Source organism: Taeniopygia guttata, chromosome 1A (genome assembly GCF_048771995.1).
Source record: "Taeniopygia guttata chromosome 1A, bTaeGut7.mat, whole genome shotgun sequence".
In the NCBI taxonomy this organism is placed as follows: Eukaryota; Metazoa; Chordata; class Aves; order Passeriformes; family Estrildidae; genus Taeniopygia; species Taeniopygia guttata.
The window spans coordinates 69,628,567-69,641,264 of NC_133025.1; the positions used below are offsets into that span (position 1 = coordinate 69,628,567).

Sequence of the window (12,698 nt, forward strand, 5' to 3'; positions counted from 1 at the left end):
CACACATGTTTCTGCTGTGACTGCAGGGGCTGTCCCTATTAGATCAAGTCGTAGAGGTCTCAGAGTTCCAGGAATGGCTTATGAAAGCAATTACCACCTGAAAGGTCTCTTTGTTTTTGTGCCTCTGCTTTTAATAATAACAATTGCATCAGATATTTTCTGCCATCTCCATCTTCTTTGATACTGCTAACGACTATCAAAGTATCAAAACAAGTATCTTCTTTGATACTGCTAAGAAATTACACAACCAAACACTTAAAATAGCGCCCAATACAACGAACTGCAAACATTTCAGGTTTGAGGTTTTACATCCTGCCCTCCCAAAGCACTTCCCCTTGGGTGATTTTAACCACTGAGTACCAAGCTCCACATAAGCCCTGAAGGGTGGGACATGCATGGCCAAACTAAGGAATTGCCTGCGGGCAGGGGCACAGGTTGCCTGCTCCAGACAGTCCTGTCCCACAGAAGCAGACAGACAGACAGACATGAAAGGCACATGGCATTTGAGGGAGTTGTCTGGACAATCATAAATTGTTTTGATTCTTCAAGCAATCCTTTAATTTACGCTTGGTTCAATCTGTTACAGCAGCAACAACTGCTGGCCAATTTAACAGCAAAACTGGGAATATAATCCCAACCTCCCACACATCACCCCCTCATACCAGCAGAGTTGTGTTCTTGTCAGCTACTGACTGGCAAGTAAAAACAAGACCTGAAAGAAATACCCAAATCCAAAAGGCTCTAATCTATAGCTGGAGTCTGCACTGAGACATTAGCTCTGAATTTTGCCCCAGCATCTAACCACATATCCACACTACAGTGTATTTTGAATAAACCACCTGATTTCAGGATATACATAGCACATGAGAATTGCTTTGTGCAGGACAAACCATGTAATCCTAAAATACATCCTCATGTAGCATCTATTAGAGACATGAAGCCTGCAAAGTACAAAAAGCCACTTTGTTTTTTAAGGAAACCTTCATAGTGAACTAGTCTTCCAACAAAGCTCAATAGGCAAAAGGATCCCAGTATTACAATTTCCAAATAACCCTCTGATCACTTACATTTTCTTTATATTCTCTGATCAAAAAATGAAAGATCACGAAAATGAGAATTAAAAACCTGCATGAATTCCAAAGGGAATCCATTCAGTGAACACCCTATGCTGATTTATATATGTCTGTGTGCATGCATACAGATAGGCACACATGCAACACAGAATCACAGAATCATTGAAAAGTTTGGTTTGGAAGGGACCTTGAAAGGCCACCTAGTCCAACCCCCTGCAATGACCAGAGACATCTTCAACTAGACCAAGTTGCTCAGAGTCCTGGCCAACCTGACCTATAATGTTTCCAGGAATGCAGCAGCCACCACCTCTCTGTGTCAGTGTTTCACCATCCTCAGTAAAAAAATTGTATCCAGTCTAAACTGACTCTTCTTTAGTTTAAAACCATTAACTACTGTCCATTGCAACAGTACCAAAAGGACCCTTTTGGTTTCATTCATACACAAAAAAAACATTCCCCAAACTGAATTTGAAGAGGCTCTACTAAAACAAATTTAAACCAAGTTTAAGACCATGGGTTATATCAAACTTAGTTGTTTTTTGTGGTCATGCTTCAAATCTGATGAAGAAAGTCTGGAAGCCAACTTGTGAAGGACAACTGTAGCCCCATAGAATGTGGCTGCATATAGGTTTAAATGGATCAAAAGAGAAAGAAGGGTTAGCTGGGCATGGGCTTTATTGTCCAAGTGTTTTTGTGTTACTTCTGTCCTGCAGTCCCAATGGCCAGTGCCCAGAGGCAAAAAAAAAGCCAAAGGCTAAAAAGATTCCTGTGGGTAAATTCACAAGTTTTTCATTCCACAGCTGAAGCTGTGAAAATGCACAAAGCACATGGACTAGGGTGGCAGAAGTAAGGATAAGGAAGGACTCTCTTATCTCTTAAATGACTAATTTGAGCCAAAAGTTACCCAGCAAACTGACAGGCAAAAGTAACAAACAAGGCCAGGCTGAGATGGGAGCCAGAGAGAGACCTGGTGGATATTATACTCAACTGTGCAATAAAAGATGCAGGAGAGACAACAGTGCAGCTTTATCAGCACGAGCTGCTTCCAATCACAGAAGCCACGAATGAGTTATGTGGATCCTCCTGAACCCCTGCCAAGCCAAACTGTATGCCTCCACTGAATACCAGTGTAACTAGAGGAAAAAAAATGAAGCATTGATCAGGAAAGTGCTTTCCAAGAGAGCATGGCTGTCAGGAGCTGCTCGAGAAGCTGGAATGCTAAAGATGGTTCCAGGGGGATGGAGCAGCCATCAGAGTGCATAAGAGACAGGCAGGGATTTTTAATAAAATGCAGTTTATCACATGGTGATTACCACCTCCTATTTATACCACATGAGATCGTGAAAAACATGGCACATATTCCTTTACTCCTGGAAACACAAAGTCAACCCAACAACCACGTGACAAATTGGCCCTTTTCATGCACTTTGTACTTTGTCTTTCTGAACCTCTATTTCCAAACACCTGTCACTTAGACTGAGAAATAAAAATCTGCTAGAATAGTAACTTCTGTGCCTTCCTCTCCCCCAGATCAATACTATAGTAGATTGGGATTACAAATCCAAATTCCAGGCTGTTCCACTCAAAATGTAAACCTTAACTGTTCACAAGGGAGGACAGATGGTCTAAGTATATAACACATAAGAAAGGGAATTTCAGACTCTCCAGAAAATGCATCATCTATTTCTGACTTATGCTGGCTACACACAAGAGGCATTACAGACACAGTGTGCCAAGATAAAAAGAAAAAAGTATTTCAGGTAAGCTTTTCTGTCTTAAAGAGCACACCTTTTCCTACTCCCCTTCAAATGTGGTTTGAAAGGCTTAAGTAGAGGAAATTCCACATTATTTCCACAGTAAGATTCACAGTTGAGTTTGGGATAATATGGTGAAAGCCTTCATTAGCACTCTTTGAGAATGACTTGTAGAACTTGCTTGTAGCTTTGCCAGTTATGAGTAATGCAACAATCACTGAGACACTTCTGTGTCACATTTCCTTCACACATTGCCTGATGTCTACTGGACTCAGCCTTCTTGTGAGCAATCCCACTGCCTCCAGACAAGGAATCCCTGCCACGACAGGCTCATGAGATGCCACACCTTTCACCTGCTCCTCACTCCACAGAAATTCTCCATTTTGGCTGTGATGCTCTACAGATGATCTGAGCACAGTCTATCTGCAGAGAAAAGAAATCTACTGCCCCTAATCTTTTGCTTAATTAATCCGATGGTTAACCAACCTCCCACCAGCACAAACTCCAAAAATAATACTACAAAGGTAATTCATACTGGGCAACACCCCAGTACAGTTCCTGTGTGTGACTGCAGCTCCACAATCACTAAAACCAGGTCTGCACATTGCTGGATCACCCAGGAGTACAAATTTCATCGGGATCAGGCCAAGGCATGTGATCAGGCTGCTGCTGAATGAGCCAGAGCGCAGGATGCGGGGCCAACACCAATCCTGCTCTGGCCAAGTGCCAGGCACAGGGGTGCAGACGATACCTGATCTGGCTGGAGCTGAGCACAGTGACACCTGAGCCGGCATAAAGTCTGCTAGTAAAAAGTTAACCTGTCAAAAACTTCTTGAATTAACTTGAGCAGGCAGGGTGAATGAATACCAGGTCAGCGCTTCACATCATGTGGCCACCCCATTTTGGAGCCAATAATAGGAGCTGCACTGCTGGCTTTTGTGCGCTGCCAAACCACAGCCAAATGTTGATAGTGATGTTTATATGCCTGGGGAACTCAGTGCAGGATCAGGGCCTCAGAGTCCTTCAACTCGCCTTGCCTCCAACTTAAAGCAAAAAGGAAGGAAAAAAGCAGAGCAAAACCTAAATGTTTAACCTCTAAGTAGTCAACAGAATCTCCTAATATGGAATCTGTACGTGAAGGCAGAGCCATGACTGCTTCTGTAGCAGATAAATTTAAAGGATGATTAAAATAGAGCCTATTCCTTCAGATTAGTGAAGGCATCAGTACAGCAAACACATAAGTAACTAGGCTGATTTGTGCAGCATTTCAGCAATCCAGACAGTATTAAAAACTCATCCTGTCATGTTGAACAAATGCAATGGAGATGTTTAAGGAAGACTGGATGTGGCACTCAGTGCCAGGGTCTGGTTGACCTGGTGGTGTCTGGTCATAGGTTGGACTTTATGATCTTAAGAGGTCTTTTCCAACCTAATTGAGTCTGTGATTCTGTGAAGTAGTGCTGCTCTGTGCAGCCCTACCACTCCCACCCTGGTGGGGACCTGTCATCTATAAGTGACAGCACAGCACCCAATGTGGCTTCTCTGCACTTGAAAGGGCAGGAAGCGGGGCAAGAATTAGGATTAGTAATACATCAGGGAAAGTACTGCCAGCAGGTTGAGGGACATGATCCCGCTGCATTACTCAGCCCTGGTGTACTGCATCCAGTTTTGGGCTCCCCAGTAGAAGAGAGTCATGGAGCTCTAGGAGAGGGTCCAGTAGAGAGTGACACAGATGATGAGGGGACTGGAGCATTGCTGTTGTGAGAAAAGGTTGAGAAAATTTGGCCTGTCCAGCCTCAAGAAGAGATGACTGGGAAAGGACCTCATCAAGGATGAGTCAAGAGGATGGAGCCAGGCTCTTCTCAGTGACACCAAGCGCTAGGACAAGAGGCGACAGGTATAAAACACAGACAGTTCCTCCCGGAAACAAGGAATAACTTGGCTGTGCCACCCCCTCTCGGAACACCGGGTGCCGTGTGGGGGCCCGGGCCCGGCCGCGGTGGCGCCCCCGGCGGCGGCGCGGGGCAGCGCAGCGCTCGGCGGGGCGCCCCGCGCTGTTTCCAGGGCGACGGCTCGCCGTGTTCCGGACCGTACCATTGCGCAAGCGGCGCGGGTGGGGGCGGGAGGGGAAACAGGCCCGGCCCGGCGCCGCCTCCTGCCCGGCCGCCTCCTCCCCCCCCGCGCCTGGCCGCGCCTCCCCCCCTCCCGCGGGCCGGAGCGGCGCCGGGCCCAGCAGCGCGCGGCGCGGAGCGGAGCGGGCGGGCCCGGAGCGGCGGAGTCGGTACCGGCGGCGGGCGGGCCGGGCCGGGCCGGGCCGCGCCACGCCACCCCCTGCCCTCGCTGCCTCACCGCCGGCGCGGGATGCGGGCGGCGCGGGGCCGCGGGCTGTGAGCGGCGGCAGCGCGGAGACAAAGGGAGGCGGCGGCGGCGGCGGCGGGGCTCGGCGGCCGGCGCTGGGCACGGGGCGCGGGGGCCGCCGCCGGGGCGCGCCCGCCGGGATGCGGCGCGGGGCGGCGCGGCCGCGGCAGCAGCGCGGCGGCGGCAGCGGCGCGGCCCGCCCGGCGCGGCGGTAGAGGCGGCGGGGCCGGGCCGGCGGTCGCGCAGCGGCGTCTCCCGCGCCGCCCGCGCCGGCGATGTGAGGGCGGCGGCGGCGGCAGGAGGAGCGCGGCGCGGAGCGGAAGGCGGGCGGGCCCCGGGCGGAAGCGGGCCGGGCCCGGCGGCGAGGGGCAGCAGCGCGGCGGCGCCGGCGGGGGCGGCCGGGCGCGGGCGGGCGTGCGTGCGATGGAAACGCACATCTCGTGCCTGTTCCCCGAGCTGCTCGCCATGATCTTCGGGTACCTGGAGGTGCGCGACAAGGGCCGCGCGGCGCAGGTGTGCACGGCCTGGCGGGACGCCGCCTACCACCGCTCGGTGTGGCGGGGCGTGGAGGCCAAGCTGCACCTGCGCCGCGCCAACCCCTCGCTCTTCCCCAGCCTGGCGGCGCGGGGCATCCGGCGGGTGCAGATCCTGTCGCTGCGGCGCAGCCTGAGCTACGTGGTCCAGGGCATGGCGGACATCGAGAGCCTCAACCTCAGCGGCTGCTACAACCTCACCGACAACGGGCTGAGCCACGCCTTCGTGGCGGAGATCAGCTCCCTGCGCTCGCTCAACCTGAGCCTCTGCAAGCAGATCACGGACAGCAGCCTGGGCCGCATCGCCCAGTACCTCAAGGGCCTGGAGGTGCTCGAGCTCGGCGGCTGCAGCAACATCACCAACACCGGCCTCCTGCTCATCGCCTGGGGCCTGCAGCGCCTCAAGAGCCTCAACCTGCGCTCCTGCCGGCACCTCTCCGACGTGGGCATCGGGCACCTGGCGGGCATGACCCGCAGCGCGGCCGAGGGCTGCCTGGGCCTGGAGCAGCTCACGCTGCAGGACTGCCAGAAGCTCAGCGACCTCTCGCTCAAGCACCTGGCCCGCGGGCTGGGCCGCCTCCGCCAGCTCAACCTCAGCTTCTGTGGGGGCATCTCGGACGCGGGGCTGCTGCACCTGTCGCACATGAGCAGCCTGCGGAGCCTCAACCTGCGCTCCTGCGACAACATCAGCGACACGGGCATCATGCACCTGGCCATGGGCAGCCTGCGGCTGTCCGGCCTCGACGTCTCCTTCTGCGACAAGGTGGGGGACCAGAGCCTGGCCTACATCGCACAGGGCCTCGACGGGCTGCGCTCGCTGTCCCTCTGCTCCTGCCACATCAGTGACGAGGGCATCAACCGCATGGTGCGGCAGATGCACGGGCTGCGCACCCTCAACATCGGCCAGTGCGTCCGCATCACCGACAAGGGCCTGGAGCTCATCGCCGAACACCTCAGCCAGCTCACGGGCATCGACCTCTACGGCTGCACCCGCATCACCAAGCGGGGCCTGGAGCGCATCACCCAGCTGCCCTGCCTCAAGGTGCTCAACCTGGGACTTTGGGAAATGACTGAGAGTGAGAAGGTCAGGTGAGAGGAGGAGGAGGAGGAGGGTGCCCCGAGACCTCCATCTCCTCTGGAGGGACTCACTGACTGACTGACTGCTGCAGAGGAGGAGAGAAAGAGAGAGGGGCATGCACAGAGACATGCTACCCACGCACTCTGGCACCGCAGGGAGGAACACGGAGAAAGAGGGTAGATCCTCGACCCTTCTGTGCTGCCTACCTATCCTTGCTGTGGAGGAGGAGGAGGATGGGGAGGAAGGGGGACCAGGAGGACAGAGAGAAAGCACCTATCCATTTTCCAGGTCACGCCCTCAAGCTCCGTGCTAGAGAGACAGAGTTCTCTCTCCCTTCCCACAGCATCCTTCCCTGCGGAAGAGGTAGAAACCCACACTCTTATGCACTGGGGCTAGAGACACCCCTCTTTATCCCCACTCCCACATTCCATCCCCTCAAGCACTGAGGATGGATAAAGAAAGACCCTTGTTCTGCCATGTATTCAGAATAGATTATTTTTGGTTTATATAAAGGAGAGTGGAAATGGAGATGGGAACAAAAAATAGTAACAGCAGCAAAGGCTTCCTAGCTACACTTATGTACCCAGCCACCCAGTCATCCTGCGCTGGGCACAGACAGAGCTTTTGATAAAACAACCATTCCACCTCTGTGCTTGCCCCTCCCCTGTCAACACATTTGTGACAGAAATACTGCTCCCTAGGTACATTGATTTTTTTTTTTTTCCCCTTTTAAATCTCTCTTCAGTCTCCAGCTTCATGTTATTCTCTGCTGTGGGTGGATACAACCTCCCACTATTCCAGTTCTCCACTGCACTGAGACTAGCGATAGCTACAGCCTCCCCTTTTGTCAGTATGTTTCCATGTCATCCTGCACTATGGGTAATGGAAAAGTCCAGGCACTCCATTCTCTCTCCCCATCTCTCCACTGGAGATGAATACACCATTTCCTCCTTCTCCTGTCTCTGTGGGGACTGGACACAGATCCCTTCCCCCCCCCCCAATCTCTTAAGCCTTCCTGTGCATGGGGGGGCTCTGAGAGTTACTGAGACTTATCTTCCCTTTCATCATTCTCTCTTTTTCTTCCCTTCTCCTCCTTGGCAACAGGGATAGACATATCCAGCCACATATCCATTCCTCTCTGGGTTGGGGGCAAGCAGGTAGGAGGGAGTTCCAGCTCCTCTCTACCTGGGGGACATGAGGAAGAATCTCCAGCTTCATTTCTGCTTCATTTGATATACTGTGACCTGTTTTTATTTTGAAATGCATAAAAAAAACTACTGCTACAAAAACAGCCTCTTACTCTCCCATCTATCCCTTGCTTACATCCTGTAATTGATCCCAGTTTTCCTCACTCATTCTCCCCTTTACAGTATTCATTTTCTTACATGGTTTTATTTTTAAAGACATATGAAGTTGCTGTTCTTGTGGATTTTTAAGTACTTTTTTTTCTGCTGAATATATTCTATATATATAAATATATATATGATGTCTGGCTACCTCGTTTTAATTTGTTACTTTTTTTTTTTTCCCTCCTCAAAAGCCCTGGAATTCTTACAGGAAAGAGATTTTGAGACTGAAACATTTTTGTGCCTAGACTGGAATAATGCCCCTTGGGTTTGTTCTTATTTTATCCCCTCCTCTGCCCTCACCTGTTTTTAAATTTTTTTTAAATTTTTGTTTTTAGGCTTACCCTACTGTGTCCCACCTCCACATTCTGGTTGTGCCTCTCCCTCCCTCTTCACTGGGAACTGGGGACCCAAACTGTGCTTCTGCATTTTTACTCTTCTAGCACAAATATGTAACGTCAGAATCCACACTGAGGATTGGGCTACTGTTAACAGAAACGTGTAAAATGCAAGTTTGTTTAAAAAAAAAAAAAATTATATATATGGATATATGCAAGTGCTTTCCCCTCCCCTCCTAAGCCACCTACAAAAGGTCACTATGCCAGGCTTCCTGTTTGTAGGTGGAGAGGAGCAGAGCTGGCCTACAGACCCCAGGGCTGCCACGTGAAGGGGAGGAGACTGAAGTTCATCCGTCTTATCTCTGTTCTGTCAATAAAATGGAGCTGGGTCTTTAGGTTATTTTTTAATTGTTATTTGAAAGAGGAAGAGTAAGTTTGGGTTTTGTTTTTGTTTTGATTTTTTTTTTAAATATCTTGGCTTTTTTTTTGCTTATCTGTTCAAAATCTCAAATCCTCCACAGTAACAGGCCAGACCACGGAGTTAACACAAACCCGGAGACCCCTATGGATTAATTGTACTGTTTGTGAATTTGTATAAAAAAAATAACAAAGATCCTCTTAAAACATTTTATATTCTTACAGTAAAAGGTTAAACATATTTATATAATAAAAGAGGAAATATGAAGTATGTTTTTGAAAAAAAAAAAGCTGTATCTGTGTTGTCTGTACTTATTGAAGATGTGTTTATCTGTATCTGTTGGGCTTGGTAAGAACTTGTGGCTGATGGTGGGATTTGGGGCTGGCTGTGCTGAGCGATGGAGGAGGAGGAGGAGGAAGGCAAGGAGCCTCCTCCTGTGCAGGATGTTGGATAACAGCACCACGAGGAGTTTGTAAGGAAGGGGTTTGGCAGGACCAGCCATGGCCACGAGGGTGCTGGCAGCATCCCTGGGGACAAACCCCGCGCAGATTTCTGAGGTCAGACAACCTAAAGTGCTGAAACTTGCCTGCAGCTGAATCCACTACTTGGTGATAGAGGACAGCATTTGTGAGGGGGGGGAAGAAGGTCTGTGTTTCCTAATTTTTTTTAAGCTACAGATGAATTGCGTGGTGGAGGATTTTTTTTGGTGATTTAACTGTGGCCCTCCCCAGAAGGAAGACCAATCAAACAAACATTTCCCAGCAGTGCCAACCACCAAAAACCTGCGCCCTTGCAGGCTTGGCAAATCTGAAACGTCTTAGTTGATTGCCACTGCCCAGCCGAAGATTAAAGAGAAAGTAAAAAAGTGGAACCGTGTTTAAAAAAAAAAAAAAATTGAATAATCTAAGGTGTCCTTTGTCCTCCACCGTAATCTTTCTCCTCAGCGTTATGACTTTTAACCCGATGCGGTCCCTTTTTAGCCTCCCCGACTGGGGTGTTTCATTGTTGCTGGAGATGGAGCTTAAGCGGTGTTTATAGGGCAGCCACAAAGCGCGTCTCCCCCAGCCCGGGGATGGGGCTGCCCCCTTCTGCCTCGAAGGAGGGGGAATGTGAAATGGTGGAAGAAGGCAGAGCCATTGTTCAGGAAAGTTAAAAGAGGAGCTGTCCTTGCTTGCTTGCTCAGTCATGCATACTCAATCTGGCCGGGCCCGAGTCCCTATGGAAAGGAGGAGGGCGATTCTTCCCCTCTTTTTAACATTCCTCTCCAGGCCTGGCTGTATTTAAGCTGCTTTCCTCCGCGCCGAGGAGGAGGGAGGGGGATGGTCTGAAGTTCCTGTACATTTGCATTTTAAGCACTTCCAGCGCTGAGCAGGCCACTTTGTTCCCGCTCCAGCAGCCGTGGCTGGCTGCTGCTCCAGGTGGGATGCCCTCCCAGAGGAGGTGCCCTGACCCACACCTGCCTGCCCTGCTCAGCCCCTGCCTCCACAGGTATTTGGGCTGAGGCTGGACTGGGCATACTCCTGTTGCCAGCTCTACCCACCTCACCTCCTAATGCAGTGCTGCGTTTCAAAGGGGAAAGTAGTGCCTGACTCTGGCCCTCTTAAAAAGAAACACCATCTCCTCTGCATCCTAAGGACCTGGACTACCTCAGGGTCTGGACTTTAGGGCGTGTGTTGTTCTACTCCCTCCTTTCCAAGACTTCCAAGCTTTCTGCTGAGAGTCCATTGACAAAAGCTGCATTGTTCGCTTTAGGGAAAGCCACCACAATTGGATCTAATTGAGCCTGACACTATATCCATCTTCCTCTGCTTGGAGGGAGGTGTTGGGGTCTGTCTTTCCTGCATTAAGGAAAGAGTTTACAGTAACTTCCTGATGGAAAAAGAGCATGTATGTATGAGTGTTATAAACAACAGGAATTCCAGATCAGGTTCCCATAACAGCTGAAAACATAATTGCTCCTGGGGTCAAGCGGCAGTCCCAGCCAAGAATGGGGGATGATAAACCTCTCATAAAGTAGTTTTATTTCTGCTGGGTTTGGGTGAAAATGGCATCTCCTTATTAAGCCCCATGTTCACAGGGATAACAGTGGGACATCTATGTTTCAATATAATGTGTGTGCTCATAAGCTCCGTAATCAGAACTAGGACGGGATTTTTTTTCCCCTAAAAAATCCCCTGAACTTCTCTCAACTTATTAAAAAACAACAAACCAAAAGCATTACCCACATGGCCCAACATCCCCTTTTAAGGGGAGCACAAGCCAAAGGAAGTTGCCAAAACCAAAGCCTCCCTGAAGTTCTTAGACACCCTGGACTGTTCCCGTAGATGGAGCAAGTGCTCCTCATACCTTCCTCTCATGCTCCATTGTGACAGCATCTCCTCGGACACAGACACAGGCCAACAACCATAGAGCAATTACCACATTACTTCTCAGCATAACCAACCACTCTTGAATTTTTGAACATGACTCAGTTGGAAACTGGGGTAGAAAACCATAAAAAACACTCCATTACTTGGAAATGAGCTGCAAGTCTCCTGTCTGTGAGCCCACAGTGCCCCAGCAGTGTCTTTGGTGCCAGCCTTCACCACTGTGCCCAGCAGAAGTGGTGGGGCAGCCCCTTGCCTACACCTGCACAAGGCAGGGCACAGAGGGTGGCCCTGCATTATGGACAGCTCTGAGGAGCAGAGGGGCCACGCTGAAGAGATGGTGGCAGAAACCAGAGCAGAGCAGGAACGATGTGGAGGAGGGATGAAGCGGCTGAGCAGGAGAGGAGGTGGCCAGGGACGGAGGGGCAGCAGCTGGGACGCCAGCTCGCAAGCTGCAGTGAAGTCCTGCGTGTGCGTGGGGTCCCTGGTCTGCTGCAGCAGCTGCTCCCCTCACCAGATCCATGGATGGCTCCGTTCGCTGAGAGATGGGGGGAAAAGCAGGCTCCACATGGGTCCTACTGCCCTTGGACTAGCACATGGGAGGTCCACGCATGACAGATTTATACATTTTATACCTTCCCGCTGCACGCTGCGGGTTCAGCTAAATCGGTTTGTCATGGTGGCTCTGGGGCCCTTTGTTTCACGGTAATAAATAACGGGGTCACGGGGCAGCTGTCAGCCAAACCACCTGGGGCCTGTGCTATGGCCAGAGGTGATCTCTGTGCTAGACAGCACAGAGCTTACCGCTGAACCTGCCCTTTGGGGGTCAGGGAAGGGTTAAAATGAGACCTGGGTGGCCAAGATGCTCACAAAGTTTGGAACCAAAGTTAGAAGTTAGCACAGGCTACCATTAACAGCTCAAGGAGAATGTCCCTGGATCTGGCAGCCTCGCTATGTACGCGTGTGGGATGCTCCTAGCAAAGTGAACCCTCTTTTTGTTTTCTCTCTCCCCTTCCTCTCCCTTAAATGCCACCCTTTCAGCCAGCAGCTCTTTAACAGTACTTTCTGTGGAGAAAAAAAGCTAAATGGATAAACTTGACAGGGTGGTGCGGGCTGGACCCCTCAGGACACCAGGGAGGCCCTGCGCCAGAGCTGCTGGCTGGGCTGCACTGACACTCCCCACCCTGGCCAGCCAGCCAGGCCAGCCTGCTCAATTCCCCAGCCCCAAGCTGCACGAAAGAAAGAGCTGGAGAGGGTTCATCAGGCTCCTGTGCCAGAACTTAAGCCTCCAGCCACATTTGGCAGGGATGCTAGTGCTTCTCCCCCTTATTTAATTACATTTACCATATGCACTAGCTCAATGACAGCCCAAACTGAAATTGCACGATGGAGATTTTGAAAGATCTGAATCTGATCTGTCCCTGCAAGATGAAT

The 12,698-nt window shown here is 50.9% G+C and overlaps 1 protein-coding gene across 2 annotated transcripts in view; it reads right to left on the reverse strand.

Annotated features, from left to right (window-relative positions):
• The window catches only part of WNT5B (Wnt family member 5B), a 66,181-nt gene that overhangs the window by 27,110 nt on the left and 26,373 nt on the right, over positions 1 to 12,698 (reverse strand). Inside the window, exon 1 of one of the 2 annotated variants that reach the window (XM_072923887.1) lies at positions 5,666 to 11,377. The exons of the other annotated variant lie outside the window; for it this stretch is intronic. Within the exon in view, the coding sequence (XP_072779988.1) occupies positions 5,666 to 6,925 (1,260 nt within the window). The 5' untranslated portion in view covers positions 6,926 to 11,377. Of the gene's footprint in view, positions 1 to 5,665; positions 11,378 to 12,698 lie in introns of those variants that run through there. 2 annotated transcript variants of the gene reach the window in all.